Source organism: Pseudorasbora parva, chromosome 24 (assembly GCF_024679245.1).
Source record: "Pseudorasbora parva isolate DD20220531a chromosome 24, ASM2467924v1, whole genome shotgun sequence".
Classification (NCBI taxonomy): Eukaryota; Metazoa; Chordata; class Actinopteri; order Cypriniformes; family Gobionidae; genus Pseudorasbora; species Pseudorasbora parva.
In genome coordinates, this window is record NC_090195.1 from 17371592 (window position 1) to 17398953 (window position 27362).

At 36.8% G+C, this 27362-nt stretch overlaps 1 protein-coding gene and 1 long non-coding RNA gene across 3 annotated transcripts in view; one reads left to right on the forward strand and one right to left on the reverse strand.

Annotated features, from left to right (window-relative positions):
• Nucleotides 1-27362, forward strand: part of cntnap2a (contactin associated protein 2a) — a 506672-nt gene that overhangs the window by 257585 nt on the left and 221725 nt on the right. For both annotated transcript variants that reach the window (XM_067435516.1, XM_067435517.1), the window contains exons 5-8: nt 2735-2938; nt 4441-4625; nt 17601-17744; nt 24779-25037. In XM_067435516.1, the coding sequence (XP_067291617.1) occupies nt 2735-2938; nt 4441-4625; nt 17601-17744; nt 24779-25037 (792 nt within the window). The remainder of the gene's footprint in view (nt 1-2734; nt 2939-4440; nt 4626-17600; nt 17745-24778; nt 25038-27362) is intronic.
• LOC137064179 (uncharacterized) lies at nt 20668-21595 on the reverse strand. The gene is made up of 3 exons (XR_010901520.1): nt 21382-21595; nt 21008-21163; nt 20668-20757 (listed from the first exon to the last, which is right to left on the reverse strand). It is a non-coding gene; the product is annotated as an uncharacterized lncRNA (long non-coding RNA).

Genomic DNA, 27362 nt, shown 5'->3' on the forward strand with positions numbered 1-27362 from the left:
ATGATATTATCAGATTTGTGACATACATTTTTGCTAAAACACTGCTGTTCACTTTCAGAAGTAGTAATGCTTTCTTTTCTCAGAAAGAATGTGAAACGCATAAATGGTATCATTCTCCGTTTTTTTAATAATTTCAAATATAATTTAAATGCATTTTACACACTAATAGCAATTATAGTATCGCATATCGAATATCGCATTATTTAGCATGGTATTGCATATCGCATTTTTCTTCAATAACGCACAGCCCAAATTAAAATATCGATATTTGGCCACAGCATATTGCTTCTCGTATAGATTATAGAACACTAATACAGCTTACAATAGGTAATAACCAGTTTGAACCAATCTTAAACAAGCTTTTACTGGGTCTTGGGGGGAACACCCCACAAGAGCAGCAGTTTTGAAGATGCTCGTCTAGCCATCTCAATTTTGGCCCTTGTTAAACTCACACAAATCCTTACGCTTGCCCATTTTTCCTGCTTCTAGCACATTAACTTTGAGGACAAAATGTCCACTTGCTGTCTAATATATACCACCCACTAACAGCTGTCGTGATGAAGAGATAATCAGTGTTATTCACTTCTCCTGTCGGTGGTCATATATAGTACATTTTTTTTTTTACTATTTCATATTTTATATATATATGTTTTATTTGTAATATATATATATATTTTTTATTTATAATATATATATATATATATATATATATATATACATATATATATATATATATATATATATATATATATATATATATATATATATATATATATATATATATATATATATATATATATATATATATATATTATAAATAAAAAATATATATATATATTACAAATAAAACATATATATATAAAATATGAAATAGTAAAAAAAAAAATGTACTAGCCATAGGTGCCAAGGTGTGCGTAGAGGGTTGCAAGGAAATATTAATATATAGAAAAAACACTTTTTTGGCCTTTTACAGTTTCTCTTCAAACACGGAAATGCACTGACTGTTGCATGAAAATAAATAAGATGTGCAGTAAAGGAATAGAGATAGCCCTTCTCAGGAAGCATAGAGGGAAAGAATGTGAGTTAGATAAGCAAGTCCTGCAGTGGAGATGAAGCACAGAATGAGAATGAATGCAGTGCTCTGACCTTGTTGATCGGGCGAGAACGGATGAATGCATTCGTGATGGAGGTGAAGGGGATTGGCAATAGAGAGAGAGAAAGAGAGAGCGAGAGACAAGAGGAGTGGTAGAGCAACTGGCCAGACACAACACACATACTCAGGCATTAGTATAGTAATCAGTCCCCAGCAGGGTGCATGGAGAGAATTGAATTAATTCCACATGCAGATACTCTTGACTCTTGAACACACACGCACACACACACAAGATCACACGCTACATACTACAGGAACCCCCTGGTTGTTATGCACATGAAAAATTACACTGAATGCATATTCTCAACTGCTTTTTTCATGTAGAACAATTAGAGGTGTTGCGTCATTTTGTAATTTCCACTGCTAATGCAAGCTGGTAAATGCAAATTGATTTAACATGCCTCAGGAATGCATACAATGCATGAACAATCAATTTACATAATGGAAAGAAATATCTTACTCGCTGAATAACATGAAAATAACCCTTACTGTAGAGCCGAAACATACTCTTCGTAGTAGAGATAGTAGTCTGTTATTTTTTTTTGCATATTGTTTTCTGAACTTCCTACCAATATATTTTGATTTTGTTTAAGCTTACGCCATATATAGTATTTATAATGATATCAATTATGATAAATCATTATATACACTATGGTTTAAATTAATTTTGTGATTGGTACTTGTTTAACATTTGAACATGTCACTTAAGTTGCTTTATTGATCAAAATACAGTAAACTCACAGTATTATTGTAAAACAATACTGTATTTTAAAATAACTGTTTATTTTATTATTTTAAAATGTGATTTATATATTAATCTGTATGCATTTTTCATAACTATGCATATATGGCTGCATATTGTATTTTGATTGGATGTGATTTTTCTTACTATTGCCGCCATACCAAACCTTTTTAGTCCAAAGTTAATGCATTCACAAGCCTGCCACAAAATCAACACCATCATTTACATTTTAATTAAGCTCAGATCAAACCCAATCAATCTCTCAATAAAGCTAGAGAATAAACGTGCCACTTCAGTCTTATGGGTGGAAGGGAACACGATGACTTCTGTATTTTCTGCTTCCAGTTTGCTGTAGATCTTTCCATAATTAGCCGCTCATAATTTTACATGGCTTCAGAATGATATGAAGATAGTCTGCAAAGCAATCAAGTGCCATCAGGAACTGTGAGCTTGTGTAATATATCCAAAGGTTATGTGGTGTCAGAGCAGGAGATGAAACCAAGAGAGCGAGCGAGAGATGGCGTAAAAGGAATTTACATTCATAACTTCCGGTATGCATCATTCCGAGCCATGACAGGGATCAAAAATCCTCCTCCACTGCGCAATAAGCAGAAAGGCTTTGTCAGCAGGTAATAGCCAGCTGCAATTTTCTGCCGCCTCACTGTAGTTTATCACCTGATCCCAGCCGCAGTTTATCTGTGAACTTTACCATGCTTTCGTCTAAGCAATCTATAGAACAGTCACTCAACCGATCATTTAGCCAAAAAACAGGCATGACATCCAGTCACCTCAGAGGTGCTAATCTCTTTTCCTTCTGTCTTTCTTCCTCCTGTCAACAGGGGCTGATGTGATTAATTTTGATGGACAGGGGGTGATCTCTTACCGCTTCAAAATGAAGAAGATGAAGATTTTGAAGGATGTGATAGCCCTGAAGTTTAAAACATCTGAGAGCGAAGGGGTGATTCTGCACGGAGAGGGTCAGCAGGGAGACTACATCACCTTGGAGTTGAGGAGAGGCCGGCTCCTGCTGCAGATAAACCTAGGTAAAACTGATGTGTGTGTACCTTGATGTGAAATACAGTCAAACCAAAAATGATTCAGACACCAGATAGGACACTATAGTTAATTTATTTTAGAGAGTAAAGCAAAATAAAGTAAACTGTGACATATACCTAAAAACTCCATAAAGTGGACTACCAGTAAAATTAATAAAACTTTAGAACCAAAATTATACTTTGACCTGACCATGTTGTGCTGAAGTGTTTTGCCTTTAATTGGTTGACCTAAATTGGGGTTATCTAATTGTGTACTTAAATTTAACAGCTGATTGGTTGATTGTAATCCATTACATACCTTTCTATCAAAGTTATCTGACATTATCAAGATTAATTTGTTCTGACACAGTTTAAATCTGAGTTATCATATTTTATTACATTTTCTAAACTATAGTGAATAAACTGTAATAATGTGAGTAAATGTTGAAGCTGTCTGAATACATTTTGGTTTGACTGTATGTCATTAATGTGCTACTGTAAGTATATCGTTGTGTCTTTAGCTTATTCATTGGCTGCGGTCTACTATTACTTCATTGATTGTTCGATCCTCATTGATTCTTTGATGTTAATTAACATTTAAAGGGTTAGTTCAGCAATAATGAAAATTCATTATTTTTACCCACCTTCATGTAAATGTAGGACTAAAACTACTATTCAAAAGTTTGGGGTCAGTAAGATTCTATAAAGAAATGTATTACTTTTATTCAGGAAGGATGCATCAATTTGATCACAAGTGAAGACATTTATTATGTTAGTTAGTTGTTCTTTTGAACTTTCTATTCAACAAGTAATCATAAAAAAACATGTATCCGTTTCTACAAAAATATTATGCAACACTGCTATTTTCAACATTGATAATAATAAAAATGTTTCTCGAGCACATTTATGAAGGATCATGTGAAATTGAAGACTGTAATGACAAGAATAAATTGCATTTAAAAACTTTAAAATACAAAGTTTAAATTATAAATATTTTGTAACATTATTGCTTCTTACTATTTTTGATTAAAATAAATGTATTCTTGATGAGAATAACAGACTTGACATGAAACAAATCTTACTCTAAACTTTTGAATAGTAGTGTACTTTCTTCTGTAGAACACAAAATATAAAGGTATTTAAATAATGTTTCAGCACTTTTTGGCCATATAGTGAAAGTCAATGAAGTCTAAAACATTTTTTTTACTGGATAAAGAAAGTCATACAGTTTGGAACAATATGAGGTTGAGTAAATGATGACAGCATTTTCATTTTTGAACTATGCATTTAATATCTCATGGACCTGCATTGCAGGAAAACCTAGCCTGAGGGAAAAGAAATATTGATAGACTGTAAAAGACAAAACCCATTATCTTGTGTATCATAAGGACATAAACATCTCAAATGCACTGTGAAGACAGGTTCCTCCCATCAATAAGTATTCTGCATTGAGGGTGAAGATATCGTATGTTTGATATTAATGACGGTCTCCCATGTCTAATAAACTGTAGGAAGTAATCAGTACGGCTCCATCCTGGGCCATACATCTGTGACCAGCGGCAGTCTGCTTGACGATCATCATTGGCATTCTGTAGTAATTGAGCGCTACAGGAGAAATGTCAATTTCACCCTTGATCAGCATACTCAGCACTTCCGCACCAACGGGGAGTTTGACCACCTTGACCTGGACTATGAGGTATGACTTAGAAAGTGGATGATTTATTGCTCTGAACTTTATTTAAAAAGCAGGTGCATTACGGGATGCTAAAGCTCAAAATGATACCCCCCATAATTGGTAATACTTTAAAAAAAATTATTATCTTTGGAAAATATTTATCTCACAGGGATAAAACAGCATTAAAGGACAACTCCGTCAAATGTTTATGTTTATCTTGATCATTATATCTTTGTAAGTACAGTCTATAGAAAAATAAACGAACCGGATTGGTCTTTGCAACACGGAGCTATTACTGTTAATTAAAAATGTCTGTCCAACATGAACAGGGCCCTTACATGACAACAAGATGCGTTTAGCCACTATGGCATTATTTAAATTCACCAGTTTTAGACGGCTTTTAGACGGTGCTGAAATCCGGTGGGAACTCCGTTGTAGCTGGAAAAAAAGCAAATACTCCGGTTGGGAAGAGCATTGTGTGTGTAAAGAAGCTCTGCTCATCGGCTCGCTGGTTCTCAGTATTGAGCATGTCGAAAGAAACGGTTTTCGATTCTGTACTGCTGATCCAAGAACCACTGCACGTTCAGTTACTCGCACATGCTCAGTATCAGCTGCTCGTGAGTTCATCAGATCTCTCAGCAAAACATGACTCAGTTCAGTGAACGGTTGGAGTTACAACATATAATTCAAGACATTAGTTTATATCTGTTCGGAGGGACTGTCACTCATGTAAGAAAGTGAGTAACTAAAGTAACTTGTGTGATCAGCGCTGATTTAGGACGCGAAACATTTAGAGTGATTCAGTCCAATTTGGTGAACTGGTTCGCCCGGTTTACTAAAAAGAACCGGTTAAAAAGAACGATTTGTTCATGAACCGGACATCACTTGAGTGATTCCTAAGTGCAATCCTTGAAAAATTCTTAATAAATTCTCGAATATTTTCTTAAGAACATTTTAATGTTTTACTTAAAAATAAAATGAAAGGTGTTATTTGTTTGAAAGGCAGGTTTTTCTAAAGACTCGCTTAATGAAAAACACCTTAAACGTGCACTATGTAGTATTTTTGCAGTAAAATATCCAAAAAACGTTAGGCCGGTGTTATATATTTTGTTCAGTTGAGTACCTACAATATCCCAAATGTTTCCAACTATTTGTAAATTGTAAGAAAAATGCAATTTTAACTAAGGACCGGGACATTTCAGCATATCGTTTGAGGGAGTCGCCTGTCAATTGCGTCATATCTGCGCTACCCTCGGTTTCGGGTTTTATTTGGCAGGAGTGCTTTATTCTTAGCAGTGTGAACAAGTGAACGCAAGGAGTAACGTCATAACATAATTTTCAACACACTTAAATGTATCTAATATGATAAACAGAGCTGCATTACAGGCGCCCGGCGAATGTGTCCTGTCCCATCATAATAAAAGTCCCGGTTCGAGAGGCGGGTATTTGTTTAACAATCGCTCCAGCAGCTGTGCTCAGCTCCACAACACTCGGCCCTGCTCTGCTTTACACTACAGTAACTTTAATAACCGCATGCATGAACGTGATTTCTGCCCGAGTTCTATTTTCCACCAGCTGTAAGGTGAAGACCACATGTCCCAAGAAGCTGCGCTCAAACTTTGCGTCATCAGACTACACATTTGTTTTGAATGGGCTCCCTCTAGTGGACGGAAAGTTGTAAAGTGCACCTTTAAAGGGTCATGAAACCCCAAAACACTTTTTTTGAGATGTAAACAGATATGTATAGGCTGCACATCATTGAAAACACTAAGGGTACTCATTAATGGTATGCATATGTGAAAATAGTTATTTTTGTATTTTTTCAGAGCGATTTCTGTCTTCCGGTTTGAAAAGTTTAGTCGGAGCAACGTCACAAATGCTGACGTCGGCACGGCCTTTTCGGCCCAAGTATGGGCAGCTGGGAACATGCTGACGTCGACCGCTCCGAGCGATTCTCGATATATATTCATGACATAAAGCTCATTCAGTCCAATCCCTGCGCTGTAGTATGCATACAAGATAATTTAGTTAATATGCATGAGACAGTCACTTCTGTCAGGCTCGTCTTACATCATTATTGTAGAGATATGGTGGGGAAGTTTTGGAAGCAGCGTGCGGAAAAGTCACGGAGGAAAGCTAGGCGTTGTGCTGATACGAAATAACGTAAAGCGCGCCGAGCGAGCTGTAACCGGCGCCGTCTGTGGAAGCCTTTGCTACAAAGGCTCGGTAAAGTAAAATTCACCTGAGGAATCGCACGCCGAACCTGCAAGCGTTGACTATCTATGTCAGGAGTGCAAAATAACCAATCTGTAATCTGTAGGCCAATGAACAAAAGCCACGTCCTCTCCGTTTTATTTGTCGTCACAGCCATGCACTAAACCGCATGTGTTCGGGCTCTTAGTGAAACAGTGTGATGCATATTTGGACAAATATAGATTTAGCTGCCGAGTGACCGCGCGGATCGTCACGGCAACCCAGCGCGCGTCGCTCTGCTTCAGATGCGCAGTCGAGACTTGCCTCAAACCCCTTCGCTTTTACCCCGATCTAGAATTACACATCTCTTATCACATCGCATGTTGGGTGGTTCACGTTCTCTTATCACGTCGGCGCGTTGTTCATCTTGCCAAACAGCGTGCATATTTGGACAAATATAGTTTTATCACGTTTGCAAAATATTTCGTCATGCAGAATAACATTTATTTTCATTTCTCACTGAATTATGCTGGTTTGAACTTTGAAGAGCTGAATGATTTGCGATCTCTGCTGCACGCCACTCATAGCTCTCTCATTCGCTGTACTCATCCCTCATTTAATCTCTCTGTGGTAAACAATGCCAACGTGAACCAAGAACATGTCTCAGAACCGCTCAGCACCTACTGACAGACACTCCCCTATTTATGCAAACATTCCCTCTTTCCACACAATACCATCCCACCTTTTCACAGTCGACCACTCCCCTTTTAACAAGCTTTTTCAAATCGAAGGTGTGAAAAAACACCGCTGCAGCAGGGGGGTTTCATGACCCTTTAAAGCCTGTCTTTTTGCACTGCCTGCAGATTACCGTAGATATCGTAATAAGTGTGCAGACTATTTCCGTTGTGACTATCTTGACGACATCTCTCTGCGTCATGTTTTTAATGTGCTGTGTCATTAAAATCATTATTTTAAATAATGATTCTCAAGATACAGCGATCTTTCCTAATAATTTACGCTCCGTCTTTGTGAATTCTCAGAGTAAATGCGCCCGGTATCTGTGTGTGTTGTGCTGCCTTGCTAGTTCTATCTTGAGTGAGAGCATCATGTATGTGTAAAAGATCGATCCGTGTCACTTAAGGAGAGCTTACTCGTCAATATTCAAGCTACTATTAGTAATATATATTATATTTGACTAGCTACTGTTATGTTGTAATGGTTAATATTTAAAACAACCCAATACATTTATTTAACATCTTACACTTGGGTGTTTTTCTTACATTTCTTACATCTTACATTTACTTTTGTTTTCTTAAGAATGTTTCTGAATCTGGCCCCTGGTCACAGTGCAGCCATCACCTAACCCAGGGAGCTCAAGTTCAAAGCCGTGATGTCACACCAAGACATTTTGTCCCAGGGAGTTTCACACTGTGGTTGCAGTGGTATTTTTATCCCTTGTTATTCTTTTCAGCACAGAGCGTCTGAAATCCGCTACTCCGCACAGGATTAATCCACACTAATGTGTAGCAGGATATTACTGTTATCAAATAGAAACGACCCGTATTAACAAGCACTGTAGAGGAATGTATAAGAAATTGATTTTAAGCAATGTATAGAATATGGCCTGAGAGCAAATGCTTATCTATTCAATTGAGCTCAGACACTCCTGGCACCATTGGATGCTACAGGGCTAGTTACAGCTCAGTTGGTCTGAGACAAATTGACCCCAATTAAAGTGAAAGTGTCTGATTAATTGAGCCGAGAACGGATCCAAACCGGATCCATGCTGGAGCACAGACTGCGTTTACAAACAATTACATTTATCGACTATTGTGTTGAAACACTGGTGCTCTGTTTGAAACTGCATGAATAATATCACGAACTAAGCATCTTTCAATAGCTAGGTATTATCTGATTTAACAATATGTATAATTTTACGCCATAAAATTCAATCACAAGCTGAAAGATGTTTTGGTTGTGATTAATACAGCAGGATGTGTTTATTATGAATCACATAAGTTCTCCCTCTCTTCTCATATGCAGTCCTGACATACACTACATTGGCAAAAGTATTGGGACACTCCTCCAAATCATTAATTTCAGGTGTTCCAATCGAAAATCAAGCACCAGGCATGCAGACTGCTTTTACAAATATTTGTGAAAGAATGGGTCACTCTCAAGAGCTCTGTGAATTCAAGCTTGGTGCCGTGATAGTTCGCCACCTGTGCAGTAAGTCCATTCATGAAATTTCCTCACTGCTAAATATTCCACGGTCAACTGTTGTGCTACTATAACAAAGTGGAAGCAATTGGGAAAAAAACAGCAGCTCAGGCCACATAAAATCATAGAGCTGGGTCAACTCATGCTGTGGCAAATAGTGCACAGAAGTCTTCAACTTTTAGAGTCAATAGCTATCGACCTCCAAACCTTATGTGACCTTCAGTTTAGCTCAAGAACAGTGTGTAGAGAGCTTCATGGAATGGGTTTCCAAGGCTGAGCAGCTGCATATAAGCCTTACATCAAGTGCAATGCAAAATGTTGGATGCAGTGGTGTAAAGCACTTCGCCACTGGACTCTAGACCAGTGGAGACGTGTTCTCAGGAGGGACAAATCGCACTTCTCTGTTTGGAAATCTGATGGACGAGTCTGGTGTTTGGCGGTTGCCAGGAGAATGGTACTTGCCTGACTGCATTGTGCCAAGTGTAAATTTTAGAGGTTGGGGGAATTATTGTGTGGGGTTGTTTTTCAGGGGTTGGGCTTGGCCCTGGCCCTTTAGGTCCAGTGTAATGAACACTTAAATGCTTCACCATTTAAAACATGTCAGACAATTTCATGCTAAAACTGCTTTGAACAATGTTAAAACATCAAATTCAAATACATCAGAAACATTACATCAGCAGATACAAATTAATCACTAATAAAAGTGAACACCAATTCTGCCCTACAAAGGCAAAAGACCTTAACTCACTGGAGTATGGAACTGAGAAAGATTTTTTGTTGTCCAGCCAAATTAGTTTTAGGTAGGACACTGGAAATCTGGCATTTAGATGTTTTAGTAATGACAATTATCTACATACACTTTTTTTACTCAAACTTGACTTTTGACCCCTATTTTGAAGTTATAGCACTCTGCCTTTGTATTGTCTGCAAAAAATGTGGAGTCATGCCAAGGCAAAAGGCAGTAACTTCCATATTATCAATATTTGGTTGCTGATCACCATTTGCAAAATAAATATAGTAACACCTTTATAAAATCTAATGATCATGGCATTTATTTTGGATGATTTACAATTAATTATAGCCATCTTATTATTATTAAGGACACAATACCTCTAGTAAAGAGTATCTTCATTGGTGTGCAGCAAAACTTACAGGTTGATAGGTGACACTGAATTATATGAACAAGATAAGATTATTTCTAATGAGTAAACATTTGCATATATAATGCAAAGATATAAAAAATAGAACAAATAAAAAATCTTGTAAAAATGCATGGGATTGGAATAAGATAAATAGCAAATAGTGCCGCTGGTTAATCAAGGGTTAAGTCTGGCTATCACGCTCTAATGACAGCGCTGACTGGATCGGATTGCCCATTCATAGGCTAAACAGAGTAATTATTTATTGCAATATGTTTTTAATGTTTTTATCTAGTAAAAAAAGATACAATAGGCTACATAGCTTATACTTTTACATCTTTGAATGAAAATCGCCTAGCCTAAAAGGACAACTTTTAGATTGATGTGAACGACAAGTAAGAATAATTCTCAGAATGCTTGTGGATTAAACATCTCCGATGACGTTCATTGCCATGGATTTTATCGGGTTTACAAGAAAAGGTTGGATATATGGATATAATTGCGAACTGTTACTACTGATTGTATGCGTGATCGCACGCTGTCACTGCATTCGAGTATCTACACACACTCGTGCAGTGGGTAGCCCCAGACTGCCTGACAGCACGCTGAGAGAATACTCTGCATTATGAAAACATGTATGACAGTACACAGGCTACACTGTAACTTAAACGCGGCAAACTTTAATAGACAGTAAAACAAAGGCGGGACACCATAACTGCATGTCGGTACCTTAACTTAATTTAGACGCATGGCTAAACAAAGGCAGAGTACCGTAACTCAGTTTGAGTGTTCTAAAACAAAGGCAAAGAGCGGTAACTGCTGTTACGGTGTTCTGCCTTGGTTTCTCCTGGGCTTTTGGAAGTTACTGTTAAGACAATCCATAATTTTCTCGAAAAAACAACATAATTGACTAACGATATTTATCCACATAATAAAGGAGGTCTTGAATGTCCCAAAAATGTCAATAACTCATTTTCGACCAAAAACGAAGTTACGGCCTTTTGCCTTTGTACGGCAGAATTTAAAGGGCTAGTTCACCCAAAAATGAAAATTCTGTCATTAATGACTCATGTCATTCCAGGTAGGAAATAAGGTAGGTAGGAAAGGTAGGAAATGCATTGATTCAGTGATTCAACCTTATGTAATGAAGCGATGAGAATATGCTTTGTGCACAACAACAAACATCGCTTCATTACATTAAGGTTTAACGCATTTCCTACCTTTAGGGCCTTGAAAGTGTTAACTGTTTGGTACCATAGTGAATGAACTGGGCTTAGTGGGCTAAGCTAAATGCTATCAGATCGTCACAGCGTGTCAGAGATTAAGTGCACGCACTCAGACGAGAGAAGTATGTATCAACTTGTTTTAGTTAAGGGAATAACATAGTTTAATATGAAAAAGCGCTGAAGTATCCCTTTAATTAAATAGCTGTCAATGGAGGGGTCAGAGAGCTCTCGGATTTCATCAGAAATATCTTAATTTGTGCTCTGAATATGAACGAAGGTCTGATGGGTTTGGAACGACATGAGGGAATGGAAATAATGACAGAATTAAAATTTTTGGGTGAACTAACCCTTTAAAATGATAGTTAACCCGAAAATGCAAATTTGATGTTTGTCTGCTGACACCCAGTGCATCTAAGATGTAGGTGTGTTTGTTTCTTCAGTAGAACACAAATGAAGATTTTTAACTCCAACCGTTGCTCGTATAATGCATGTCAATGGGATGTTTTCTATGAGAGTAAAAAACACAGACATATGAATCTATATTAAACCCTGTGGCTCGTTGAGACACATTGATGTCTTAAGAGACATCAGAAAGAAACGATCTCTTTCTGCCAGAAACACAACAGTATTTGTGTTATTTGTTTGCCTTATATCAGATGAATCTCATTTAGTATTTCCAAAGCCATTACTCCCTCCGAGTAAGGTCAAAGTCCCGGCGCGATCATAGAAATATTTACATAGATGCCTCATTCGACCGACGGCACAAACGGGCACTAATGAGGACTCTATTATATGTATTCGCGCCTGGACTTTGAACTTACTCGGCAGAAGTAATGGTGTTGGGAATACTAGATGAGATTCGTCTGATATGAGGTAAAAAATGATATAAATACCTTTGGGTTTCTCGTAGAAACCAATCATTTTGTGTCTTAAAACATCAATGTGTCGCCACAGGGTTTAATATGGATTCGTATGTATGTGTGTTTTTTACTCTCATAGAAATACACCCCATTGACATGCATTATACGAGCAACGGTTGGAGTTAAAAATCTTTGTTTGTGTTCTACTGAAGCAACAAACACACCTACATCTCGGACGCCCTGGGGTCAGCAGATAAACACAGTAGCAGTATTAACATTAAGTGACACGCATCTGACGCACACAAGTCAATGGCACGTCACTTTGGGTATTGGCACATCTGGTCTTCATTGGCATGTGCCAGTGGATAGTGTCACTGTCATTATCGTGACACACTGACACACACCTGACTGACACAGAGTCGCGGAACATGTCGCTGTGTGTCGTGACACCTCCAGTAGTGACTGACAGATTATTCGAGCACCTATACTGATGTAATTGTTACACAAAATCCTAAATAAATAGCTTAATTTTGTAATATTTTAAATATCAAGTAATCTAACAAAATTGAATATTATGTTGCATTTTACATAGTACTGAATTTGAATTTTTTTAATGTTGAATATAGAACCTTTGAAATTGAACACATCTAAACTGTTTTTATGTCAAAATTGTATAGACATGTATTTTTAAACAGCAGATATTTTGTTCTAAATTAACAGACTGCAAATATTCAGTTTTTTGAAAATACAGATTCAAGATTTCAGATGAAGAATACATTTGTTAATAATTCAGATTTATACAATTCAAATTCAGATCATTTTGTCATATTTCTAGCTCCATAGCTTTTGACATCATTTCAAATTCAATTCAAATTCAAGAAGTGAATTGGAATTTAGGAGTTATTCTTTATTTAATTCAGAATTGTGCACAAGCCTGATAAACACACTCCTAAACCTTGTGGAAAGCCTTCCCAGAAGAGTTGAAGCTGTTATAGCTGCAAAGGGTGAGCCAACTCCATATTAAACCTTACAGATTAAGAATGGGATATCAGAACAAGGTAATGTGCTTGAAAAGGCAGGCGTCCCAAAACTTTCGGCAATGTGTAGATTGAGGTAAAATGTGCCATTTTTAACTTTTTCCCTAGGGAAGTAGAAATGAAAGAAAGGGTTGATAATAATATGCTTAATTATATTTCACCAGTGTTGGGAACGTTACTTTAAAAAAGTAATTAGTTATAGTTACTCACTACTTGTTCAAAAAAGGAACTGCGTTAGTAACTGAATTACTCTATAATAAAAGTAACTCGTTACCAGGGAAAGTAACTATTTGCGTTACTGTAAAAAAAAAAAAAAAAAAAAAAAAAAGTTGCTATAAATCATATAATTTTGATTTTTTTAAACAGTTTTCACAAGTAAATTGAAATTAGTAGAACAGACACGTGTTTATAACTTTTTTTTAAATGTTCAAATATGTAAAATAACTTGGATGCCCCAATATTAAATGTTAAATGAATGAAATGGACACTAAATAGAATAAATTATTATAAAACATTGTACAATCAAATTCAATACATTATTGTACATATCAGTAATATAGTGGAACAATAAAACAAAATAGATTGTTTAGAACTGTAATATTTATTGCACAGACCCCAACTGGCCATTAAATAAATCTAAAAGTTAATGATGCTCCTTAAGAAAAGTATACCAAAAATATAAAATAATAATAATAATAATAATAATAATAAATATATTAGCCTAATTTACATAGACTCTTTGTAGTGCACATTAAAATTCTAAAACTGTCACACAACTGGTAGACATAGCTACTGTAGCCTGCTTGAAGTAGTTTCTTCCTTACGAAAGTAAACAGTTTAACAAGAAGTGCTCTCAAGTCTTGTTTGTATGGCGGGCTTATCTACTTTCTTACGAGAAAAACCTAGTTTTGGTTGCTTTAATGTCGTGGCTCCGTCTAATCTGGTAGCGGAGCTCACGTTATCCTTTGCGTTCACCGACGTGGAGAGACTCGTTCTTCCTGGGCATAAGTTTCACGTTACATAAACATATTACCTTTCACCTCAACGAGGGAAAAGAAGTGCTTATACTTCCAGTTTGCGAAAGCTACCATTGAAGTCATTGGACATGATGTCGCTATGACTCCTGATCGCTGGTCGCATGCATGCGTACATGAAGGCTATGTCTCACACACACACACACACACACACACACACACACACACACACACACATACACACACATACACACACACACATAGCTGTAGGTCCGCTGACAGAGCGTGTCTGATCGGATGTAAACCGCTTTAGTGAGCTCAATTATAGTAACGCGGCATTTTATTCTCAGTAGTGATAACGGCGTTGTAACGGGGGAAACAGTAATTCGTTTGATTACTCGTTACTGAAAAAAATAGCCATTAGTAACGCCGTTTATCTATAACGCCGTTATACATCACTGTGAATATTGGAATGATTTACATTTCAAAATAAAATATAAACCTAAATGAGAGGGGGAAATAATCATCTACTAATGCACAATCTCATTACAAAATCTTATTTTGCTGCATATTACATTTTCAAAAACCATCAAGAATTTTTTTACTAATTAAACAATTTTAATTTAAAACGAAATATATATAAAAAACGAATTATTAAAGTATATATTAATACATAATTATATTTACCTAATTAATTCACATGTATTTTGGACTGACAATGCACCATGCATGACATTTATTTATAAACCTGCAATAATTAGCTTTAAAGAGCAAAACAATCATTTTAACCAAGATTACACACAAAACACATTTCTGCAGTTTTTGCATAAAATGTGAAAACGCGTGATAAAAATTGGGCATGGTTTATTGTTTAATTATGCAGTCTTTACTTGGATGTCACACTGGTGGTCCTAGTGGTCAAAAATGACCGGACCTCTCAAATGTAACTTCTTATTTTTTTCAGTAAATCATTCTAATAATAAAAAATAATAATTCCCCAATAACAGATTTTATTTTTTATTTAGCATTTTGAGAGTGTTTTGTGGTACTAATAAATATTCATGCAATACCTAATATCCTTTTATTAAAGTTTTCAATTTTTGTTTTATTTTATTTATGCAGTAGTTTAAGTTAAAATAGAGTCTAGACCTTTAAACATCCAATTTTTTGAAGGCAGATTAGCGCCATCTGTTTGAGGGTATAGAAAGACAAAATGTAATACCCTTGTTGCCTGTATAGCTATATATAGAGCTGCTTGTGAATTGCCTAGTTGTTTTTAGACATAATTACATATTTTTATTAGGTAGAAGATTTAAATATATATTTAAGATAGCCTGGATGCCAGCCGAACTCATCCCCGCCCGCAACATTTGAGCTTGGGCAGTTCATATTCTGACTAGAATTGAGTATGACCACGTCAGGCTATATTTAAGCAATCTCAAAGACTACTTTTTGTCAAGTTATAGATTTTTTTGGTTAGATAAGTGTTAGTTTATGCATAATTCTTACAGTTAAATCTGAAGATTGTGTTAGAAAGAGAATGCAAGGAAGCATTTTGTAAACCATTTTTTGATTCAGAATTTAATTTAAAAATGCAATTCATTCATTCACCCTGTGGCACATCACTGAGGTGAACTTTTTTCTGCATTACTGAATTATTGAATTGATTTCACATACTCTCCAAACTGCTCTGGATTACAGACACAGTGGTTTAAAGTGTGCAGGAATGGGTGTCTCTATTTTACAGTTTCAATGTTTTAGAGTCTCAGCCCTTCACTGCTGGGAGGTTTCTTTTAATTATGACTGAATTATTGAATAGATTTTATTTTACATATTCTTCTGCTCTGTTACAGACTGTGTGTGTGTGTGTGTGTGTGTGTGTGTGTGTGTGTGTGTGTGTGTGTGTGTGTGTGTGTGTGTGTGTGTGTGTGTGTGTGTGTGTGTGTGTGTGTGTGTGTGTGTGTGTCTGTGTGTGTGTCTGTGTGTGTGTGTGTCTGTGTGTGTGTCTGTGTGTGTGTGTGTCTGTGTGTCTGTGTGTCTGTGTGTCTGTGTGTGTGTGTGTGTGTGTGTGTGTGTGTCTGTGTGTCTGTGTGTCTGTGTGTCTGTGTGTGTGTGTGTGTGTGTGTGTGTGTGTGTGTGTGTGTGTGTGTGTGTGTGTGTGTGTGTGTGTGTGTGTGTGTGTGTGTGTGTGTGTGTGTGTGTGTGTCTGTCTGTCTGTCTGTGTCTGTGTGTCTCTGTCTGTATGTGACTGGATATGTCTATCACATTCTTGATGTTTTATAGGGTCATCCCTTCACTGCGGTGTACTTTTTTCAGTATATTGTCAATTTCCCATTAATTTCCTATGATCGGTCATTTTTGACTGAAGACCATTGTTGCGTCCCAGTTTGCCTACTTATACTACATCCTAAAAGTATGTACTTTTTTTGTGAACAAAAATTAATACTTTTGAGTGTGTAGCAGGAGAGTATGCAAGTTTTGGGACGGAATACTTCGTCATCTCGGACTCTTGTTGCTAATTTTAGCAGGCAACCTTGCCAAAATAACACACATTTTACCCCCCAAACGCCATTTTCCCCCTGGAGAACCCACCGAGAAGCTATTGTTTAGAGCTAGTAGTTGGCGGGTTTTGTTGTAAAAACTTGGCAACCCTGTCTGCACGCATGCTGAAATCAGGCCGGAATACACAATCTTTGCCGGTGTTGTAAACAAATAAAATAATTTATTGATACACAGAGTACTTACCCAACATGCTCATTTCTGAGAGAAATTGTGAAGGTGATGCAGATACAAACAAGCTCCCCATTTAGGATTCGAAAAAATATATAATCCAAGCCCCTTTGGACGTGCATTATTACGTTACTGTTGATCATCTGTCCATCATCGTCTAATGCCCACTCTGATGATTTCATTGGTCCGAACAGTTTCTGTACGGGGATAATTAATCCTCTATGGAGCAAGGCCAAACCGAACTGCCCAACCTAAAAAAATTGTGGGCGGGGCTAAGTTCGGCTGGCATCCAGGCTACTATTCAGTATGAATAGTATGCGAATTGGGACGCAGGGCATGAGTGTGACTACTTTTTTTATAAACACTTAGCATGTTCGAATCATGCCCTCAATTATTATAATTTGTGATTAACATTCTGATTAGCTATGAGTTTTAAAAGTTAAAGCATATATTTCTCTGGTCAGAAATGAGCAAAGAGCGCTTAAGGGTAAGGAGGCAACTCAGCTTACTCACTGGCACATCTTTCCCCACTCTCTGTATATATTGTTTTGTTGAACTTGGTGGGTTGTAATGCTTTGATAAAGTTTTTCTGGCTTATGTCTGATTTCTCCATGCAGCTGACTTTCGGAGGAATGCCTTATTCTGGGAAGCCAGTCTCGGTAGGTAGAAGAAACTTCAAAGGCTGCATGGAGAGCATCAACTACAATGGAGAGAACATCACTGACCTGGCCAGAAGAAAAAAACTAGATACTTCCAGCTTTGTGAGTCGATTTGGTTTTCAATCAACACCATAATCAGAGTTTGGCTTTGAGTGCATAACTTTTTCATTTAGGACAGATAATGTGTCCATATTTAACAAGTTTGCATGTGTTGTTTTTGCCTAGAGTGTTTTGTGGAGGTGTATGACTATGAAGAGCTGTGCAAGGTTGACACTTCAGAATGTAGAACGGTTCAGACTCTGGCTCGAGCTTGATGGAGCTCGCATTAAAAACCTCATATCTATGCTGTATGGATCTGTTTCATTTGTTACAACACGCTGATGGGAATGTTAATCATCTACGCAGATTTGATGACTGTTGTCAGCACTGATAATAATCTAATTTCCACTGTGATATTACAAAGAATGCAATACCATAATTGCACATCATATCTGATAAGCTTATCAGTGTTCTGTTGTTCATTAATGGAACCACAAACATAAAGAGACACAATGCTTTTTGCTGATGAAAATTACAATTTTGTCTCTGCCTTTCAGTTACACAAGCACATCATGTCACAGAACACCAATTAGGCATTATCTTAAGTCTAAATATGTTTGAATTAGATTCACATATTTTTGTTCTAGAGATTTGGATTTTCGTGCTTGTACTGTATTTTAGGAGGAAGATTGAAACCGAAAAGTAAAATTGTGACCCAGGGGGTATATTACAGAAACATCTTAACTTTAGAATCCTATCTTATCTGTTTGGTAACATGGCAATTTCATTTAGGACCACATTTAGCACAAAGCTATTAAAGAATGGCATTTCAGTCATGTGCATAATCTTACCTTAAAGGGGTGGTTCCGTGGTTTTTTTCTAGGCTTGGTTGTGTTTATGGGATGCAGAATAACATGTCTTAATACTTCTTTTTTTTAAAAGCGCCGTGTTTTTCTTATATTTTACCTTTATTCCACATTGCTGTCTCCACTGTCCTTTGAACGACTTGTTTGCTTCCTGTTTCTATGAAACCCATCCCTTTGAAAAACACTATGGTCTTATATTGGTTAGATGGCCAAATGTAGTTTCATGTATTTTTATTGGCTGAAGTGCCAAGCACAGGTTGTCCGGAAATGCCACGCCTCGTACCATTATGGGCAGAAGTCACATCTGGTGCAGTGTTTATGTAAATAGCAAGGGTTTATGATGTCACCAACTCGGGAAGAAGCTTGTTGTAGTCCAAACAACAACACTTTTTGTACACTGTAAAAACTGTTACTTAAATTCAACTAAAAAAAATGAAGGCAACATTTTCCAACTACTTTTTGTAAGTTTAGTGAACTTCTTGGTTTTTTGAGTTGGTAAAAATCAGTGTTATCTATTTAACTGTATGCTAAAAAATTAAGTAGAGTCTACAAGATAAAGTAAAACATTTGAGTTTAACCATTGTGTTAAAGAGCAGCATATCGACCAAATCATACTTAGTTAAAATAAGTAATATTTAAAATAAAAATTGCTTTTATTTTAATTAATTAATTTACTTATTCATTTAGACAAATTATTTCTTAATCCACTTTAAATAATTAGATACCATTGCCATAACTTTAATAAATAAGGAAAGCGATGTATTCATTTCCAACGTTTATTGCTCTATAACAGCTGTCATAAACAATCGGGTACATTTTCTGTAATCAATTTTAATGTAACAATAATGGTAATGTAAACATTTGTAACATTAAAAATTACAGAAACTTCTGACCTCATCTTTAAGTGCAGCATTGAACACCTTCAAAGTTCAATCTGTGTACTCTTAACACTGACATTAAAATACAGTGACTCTTCACCTGAGCGATACATAAAATGTACAGTACATTACCTTTTCATAGTTATTAAAACATAATAAATGATTACAAGAACACATTTTAAGTACAATCTGTGCCATATTCTACTAGCCAATTAACAATTAAACATTCAGAACAATCTTCTGAAAAACACAAGATTGCCATTTATGAGTGTGAGGCTGGCATTTGACCAACTAACTCAAAAGTTTGTTTTTTAATGTCATGAATCAAGAGGAAGGTTTTGGGCGCAGTGTGTCAAGTCCCACAGAAAGTATTTGGAACACCTCAGGTGTTTTGCAGAGTTGTGGTGGATACTGCATGTTCAGAGCATATGTCATACACAGAAGTATGCAACATGCCCTAGGATTCCCTCAACGATGATGCCCACTGCATCTGGTTCACGACAGACATATATCTGCATATTGCGCAAGTCCTTGTGCACACTGCTCTCTGTTTTTCCCTGTATGTGACAGAACAATAAATGGCAACAGAGAACGATCTTCAAAAGCCTTCAATAAAATCACACATTAAAAGTTCACAAAAGGTTTTAAGTTTGGTCGAGCCAGCTCCTGCACAGTAAGCCTGGCCTGTTGAACTGGCTTCATAGTACAACTTTCAGTACAGTCTCACTTGACACAACAAACCTGCGAGACTAAATCACATACACAAGTCACCTCCAAGGCCTAAATCCTTAAAGGGGAGAGGGGTTCAGCTGGTAACACATAGGTGTGGTTAAGTAAAAGTATCTGAAAATGCCACTCTTACAGTTATATCAGCAGATAATTAATGACTCCTGCATTCATGTAAAACAAGGATTTTACTTCTGTGAAGCTGCAGTTGAAAAATATGACAGTATGTTTTAAATCAAGTCTACTAGCCACTGGAAGACCAAAAGATTAATTTTTGATAACTGGTTCCTGTGCATACATTTGGTTGTTTGTAGGTGTATTTTTGAACTTTTGACTGAGCCATCAGACAAGCCATTTCCACCCAATTATAGTATTTGTTCTTAGACAAGCTAACCAATCCTCAACTCCAGCTCCGTATTAAACTCAGACAGACATAAGATTGATATCTGAGGAATAAATGCCCCCCCCCCCCCCCCCCCAAAAAAAAAAATTAAAACTATGCTTTTTAAACAATACTTACATAGTAGTCAAAGATGAGCTCTTGCCCACTCTCTCCCATGTTTTCGCATCTCAGAGTCTCTCCTTCACCACAGAGGTACTTGGATCCTATAGTTGGCAAATGAATAATGAAAAGCTGAATCTTGCAGGCAATATAACTACAATGCAATTATCAGTGTGGGTCTGTACTACCTATTTAACAGAGCTTACCGCCATATTTCTTTCTTTTATATTTAAAATTAATTAGCAGCTGTAAACAAAAATGTTTTTTGCAATATTCATCTATAGGCAAGACAAGAGAATAAAGTACTTATTGTATGAATATTCCCCTGCAACATTGTTACCACTTTTGCCTCACCTGTATCAGTTCCATTAACAAGTTATTGATGCGTTGACCAACCGCTCCACCCTTCGCACTAAACAGGTCGAGAAGTTTTGGAGAGTACTTGTCCAGCTGGGACATAAACACTGATTCTAGTGGAACTGCAGCACACCTTCGGAATTCTTCATTTATCTATAGTACATCAATTGTTTAACTGTTATTTGGAACACAAGAATTGACAACCTTTCATTTTAATGCAATCCAAAAATTAGAAAGGGATGATAATTTTTTTTTTCCGTTCCTTTTTTCCTGACACTCAAATGACTTTTGGTTACCTTAATTCCTTTAAATGACAGATAACAACAAACCTCTGAAACATTTATCTCAATTCAACCTACTAAAAAGCTTACCTACTCCATGAACTTTTCCTCCCAGTAGATTTGATGGTCTTCTAAAGAAGCAACACAGATGAAACAAAAGTTTATTTAGGAAAATATCAGGATCATTGATGTTAACGCAACGCAAAATAAATATATAATCTTTTTACTAGATCAAATGGTTTCAAAATATTTCAGACAAATATATCAACAGATTAAGTTAAAGCATTTAAAAACTGATAAAACAATGTTGAAACGGACTAGGTCCATAAACAGCTGCTTTGCAACACAACGTTATAGACGTTGAAATACTTAAATAGACACTTAAATAGAGTTTTGTAGAAACAATTTATTGTGAAGGTCAGGGAAATCATTTTTTTGATAGGTAATAATAAGTTGCAAAAACATTCACATTTTTAACTTATGTAAAACTTAAATTTATTCACAAAGAAAAGAAAATCAATTTATTGGAAGGAATTTACTTTTTTAAATAAATTCCTACAAACAACACCCTTGAAGGACTTTTTACAGTGTAGGCAATAAACTGCCATAACTTTAAAAAGTTTATGTTGAGTTGTTGTTGAAATGTTGAGTTAGGATGCTTCTGTAATAGCCATTTCCTATCCATAGTTAAAGGAGCACGTCGACTTTTTGGGACCTTTTAGCTTATTTACTGTATCCCCTAGCCTGACAAGCCAGACCCACATCAAGATGTTTGGTCTGGAAACTCACCATAAACAGGGATCAATCCGAGGGGCGGGATAAACGGTTGTCTTTCAAACTCCCTCTGCACGTGATAGGATAGCACTACCACCAACCAGAGCAACAAGGTGAAACAGAGCTTGTTGATAGATTAAACATTCGCCGTATCCGGTCAGCAAAACCCCGAACACATCTTCCCTTTTTAAGAATGACTTCAGTGCCGTTCTTTGTCCTTTTCTCAGAGAAAAGCTCAACTCCAAATCTTCCAGAGTCGCGGTCAGAGCTGATTCGAAAGACCGCCGTTCGCCAGTTTCTGTGTTTACTAGAAGCACGCAAACGCAACTCGGCCATCGTCATTATGGCCCCGCCCACCGCTTCTATACGCGATGTGATTGGCCCGGCTAGAGTTAGGGGAATACAGCTCAGAAGGGTATTGAGAGTTGCTAGACAACACTTGCGGGCAGATAAAATTTGCTGCCGCTAAGGTGCGTCTAGATTTCTAGGCTATGTATCCCTCAGAGTTTGATAAGTGCATACATAACATTCTCATGTCTGTGCGTGCCATAACTCTGTCTGACAAAAGCAAAAGTTCCTGGATTATTACGCAGGAATTAGACAATAGTTCCTAGACATATCGGTCTAGAAAATTGCAACTTTCATTTTCCTTCAGTCTTAGTACACAATGTAACTATACACATCAAAGCATGTAAATAGGAAAATATTATTTTCTCACTTATTGAGCAGTAGGCTAGATGGAGCCATTTACCTCCAGTCTTTGTGCTAAGCTAGGCTAGCAGTGGGTGCGTCAGACAGAGTTATGGCACGCACGAAGATGAGAACGGTATGTATGGATCTAAATCTGGGTGATACAGTGAAAAAAAAGCTAAAAAGGCCCAAAAAGTCAACGTGTTCCTTTAACTATGGATAGGAAATGGGTATTACAGAAGCATCCTAACTCAACAAAAAATCCCAAAAGCTATCTCAACTTTAGGACAACCCCACTGGTGTCCTAACTTCAAACCTTTTTGAAATCCAACGGTAAAAATGACAGTATAAAAGGCCTTTTTCAAGAATGGTTTTAAATTTATTGATTATACAAGACGAAGAGCAACAATGTTTGATGGTGGATACACTTTTAGAGGAACCAGGGGATGGGCTGTGCTTTGATGATAAAATACTCGTAAATAATTACAGACTCCCACGGCACATGATTTTGCAGAGGAATTGCGACCAACAAACTCGTAAGGCTTTTTGTACTGTGATTTTTACCAAGGACACCAGTTTTAAGTTAGAACACCAGTAGGGTTGTCCTAAAGTTAAGACAGCTTTTAGGATTTTGTCGAGTGAGAAAGGATATTTCTGTAAGACCTGTTTCCTATACATACTTAAGATAAGATTATGCACTTAAGAAATGCCATTCTGTAATAGCTTTTGTCATAAATGGGATCCTAACTGAAATTGTCATGGTTACCAAACATAAGATAGGATTCTAAAGTTAAAATGTTTCTGTCAATGGCCCCTGATGAGGATGAGTAAATGAATTTTAGTAAATCATAGAATTTTCATTTTTTTGGTTTTTAATAGCGTAAAAATAGCAAATTTCTCCTCTTTTGCAAATTTGACATGTGTCCACCATAGACAGGCTCTTAATTATTATTCATGTCTGAAGAATTATATTCAAGGTTGATAAAACACATCACATGGGCAGAGGTTCTCTTATGAAGCCCTGAGAAAGGCTGAGTGCACTTTTCTCTTTCATTGTGATGAGACTGATTAAGTTCTCCTATATTTAAAATAAGTCTGAAGTGCATTTGGTGCCTCAAAATTAGCATTTAGAAGGACGAAGAGCTGGAGAGTTATGAATAAAAGCCCTCGTCATTGCTTCCATGCACCCCTTTTCCAGCTTAAGGTTCAGAAATCGACAGCGTGGTTTGGAACATGCTGTAGCAGCACTTTGAGAGATCTTTCTTTAAGCCCATGTTCCACATGAAAGGTCTCAACCATTTCAGACGCAGATTTATTTTCTAGTCACTTTATTTTGCAGCTTTGTAAGTGTATTAAAGAGGTTGAATTTGAGAAATACATTATATAGTGTATTGTGTTAAATTTGCTGCTGAAAAGAGACATTTATTTTGCAAATAAAAAAGCTGACCTAAGGTTCTTTGCTGCTCTTACCTGGTTTAAGAAGGTCTAAAACTTCTAACGGCCCTTTTAAATGGACCAGCATAATTAGATTGGCCATGTTGGAAGAACTGATTTATTTGATAAGTGATATCATGTTTGGCACATGTAATAGAGGCCAGCTAGTAGTTGCGGTGTGAGTAAACCTCACTTCTCTGATTTCAAGAGTTGCTGTAGCGACTGCTGCTAGAGGTTGCAGCCTTTAGCCTCGTTGTTAGACCGTCCGACTCTCATGTTGCGGAACCGGGTTCAAGTCCCGCTTGCAGTGGGCGATGCAAATAGGAGGGGTGGCATTGGTGCCGTGACCCGGTAAGGAGTTCGGGGTTTAGAGGGGTGAGTGTAACAGAGGCCAGCTGTGTGAGTAAACCTCAATCCTCTGACCTCAAGAGATGCTTTAGTGACTGACGTTAGAGGTTGAGCCTTTAGCCTCTTTGGGGTTACACATATACTACATAGAAAACTATTATTTAACTATCTCAGTAGGTCTACACTGTAAACAGCTATACATAAATGGCTTTAAGTGTTTTGTATCCTGCCTTATTTTCAGCGCAACCTGACATTCTCCTGCGTCGACACACACACATTCCCGGTCTTCTTCAATGGCACAAGCTTTCTGCAGCTGCCAGGGAGAAGGGACCACAATATGGTGTCTGTTGGATTCCAGTTCCGTTCCTGGAACCCCAGCGGCCTGCTCCTGTTCAGTTCCTTGGCAGATGGAATGCTGGAATTGGCTCTAAATGATGGAAAAGTCACAGCGCACATTAACGTCACCCAGCAGAAAAACATGCGCGTGGACATTGCATCAGGTGAGCTGACATTCTCCCCCACACAGAAAAAGTAGCGGTTACATCGAGATCTCATAAGGTTTCATCAGCCTCTTTTTTAAACTGTTGTTTTTCTAGCATTGTAACACCTAGTTGATAAATTACTTAATGTTTCAATTTAGTTTAAATATGATCAATCAGCAAAAATTGTAGCTATGATAACGTTGCATCATATCCCAGAGTTAAACTTAAATGCTTAAGGCTGTGTTTCCCAAAAGCATTGTAAGTTAATTGTAGATGCTTTTGGTGGAACGCAGCCCAGGTTTGTCCTTTGTCCAGGTTTGTGAATTTGCATACAAAATGAATTTATTTCTATAACTATTTGAGTGAAACAAGAATGGGGAAAAGAAACTTACTTACAGACTCCACTGTATCTATCAGAATTTGATTCCAACAGGACAGAAAGGCACAGCTTACAAATTGTTATCTTAATGACAGAGACAGAAGAATAAGAGAGCTTGGTAGACATACAGAGAGAGCTTGGGTGGATGGATGGGTGAAATTTGTTGATTTACTAGGTCAAAAACATTTCTTGCTGCTTAATATTTTTTGGAAACCATAATATTGTTTCTGATTGTTTAAAAACAGGCGATTAGGAGGGCTGAATGTATCCTGTCAATCAAAAGGGGGCGGACAAACATGTCAGACTGAAACTCATACTGTGTGTGAAGAAAATGTATTTTGTGTTGAATTTAGGTCTGTCAAAATTAAATGGTTAGTTCATCCAAAAATGAAAATTCTGTCATTAATTACTTACCCTCATGTTTTTTGACACCCGTAAGAACTTTTTTCAAGAACTTTTTGAAAAAAGTTCATCTTCGGAACACAATTTAAGATATTTTTGTTGAAATCTATTGGCTCAGAAAGTGTCTTTTATGGGTCTTGAGAGAGGAAATGACATTGGTGTCAAAGGAGGCCTTTCTGAGCCATCGGATTTCAACAAAAATATCTTCATTTGTGTTCCGAAGATGAACAAAGTTCTTACGGGTGTAAAACGACATAAGGGGGAGTAATTAATGACAGAATTTTCATTTTTGGGTGAACTAACTGAAGTCAGTTTAAAAAAAATTAAACATGTCCGTTTTCAAGTTCTATCCATTTAATTACAAAAGTCAAACAATATGGCCATGTGACATGACCATGGACATCGGAAGCACACAAAAAAAATGCGGTCCTCTCACAGAACATTTTTACTGGCCTAGATGCCATTAATATTAAGTACAAATATATCAGCTTGTTTACTGAACGTCTGCTTGGGGCAGACAAAATTATGGAAAACACGTAATCATTTGCATCAACAATAGTGTAGGGGTAAGACGCATGGCATCAAGTTTTGATGCAAATCACTCCGAGGTTCGAATCTACTTTTTGCCAAACTCTCTACCCCTATTTCCCATCACGTATCAGATCAGTAAGGCTTTTTTTTTTCAATAAAAAAGAAAATATTTGAAAAGTGAAAATAAAGTGCCTAATAAGTGTTTATCACAGGGTTGCCAACCCTCACGCATTTGGCGTGACACACACGCTTTCAGGCTCTGTGTCACGCTCTCACGCTGCCCAACTTAATCTCACGCCAAATTGCCAAACCTGCTTTTTATATTAAACAAAGCTAGACCTATAGCTTTTTTTATTATTATTATTAAGTTTTAATGCGAAATTCAAACAATAATAAATAGTGTTTTGGCGCTAATGTTACAGCCAGAGGCGTTGAAAAGCGGAGTGGCAACATGCTCTCATCTTCCGGCTGCGTGTGCAGTCACGTGGTTCTAGTGCTGTGTCAATGCATTTGAATGGCTTAAGCGGATACACAACAGTTGCACTATACAGATGTTTGCAGCAAGTTTTGGTAAACAGTACAGCTTGTGCATTGATTATTATGTCAGCCATATTCACAGGATCGTTTTATTATGGAGAGTGATAGAGATGTAACATTGTTAACATTAATTTTATTCTTGTATTTAGCCCTCAGGTATTCCTTACTTATTGGTCACACTCAAACTCATTGATGGTCAAATGTGACCATACACCTTACTATTTTTCAATTAAATAAGTGTTCTATATTTTAGTTTAATAATGTTTATTGAATATTTTTGAAGAGATCTCTTGGTAGGCTACTAAATACTGTTTATGCAATAATTGTTGTCAATTAATGACCACTTAAAATATATTTCTTCTAATATTTTTTATTATTTGTATTTCAATTTGTGTAATAATTAAGGTTAAAATAGAGAATTCCAATTCAAAGAGGTAAATTTGAGTCATTTAGTGGCTAAAAATAATAATGTTAATTTGTAATGCAATTACCCA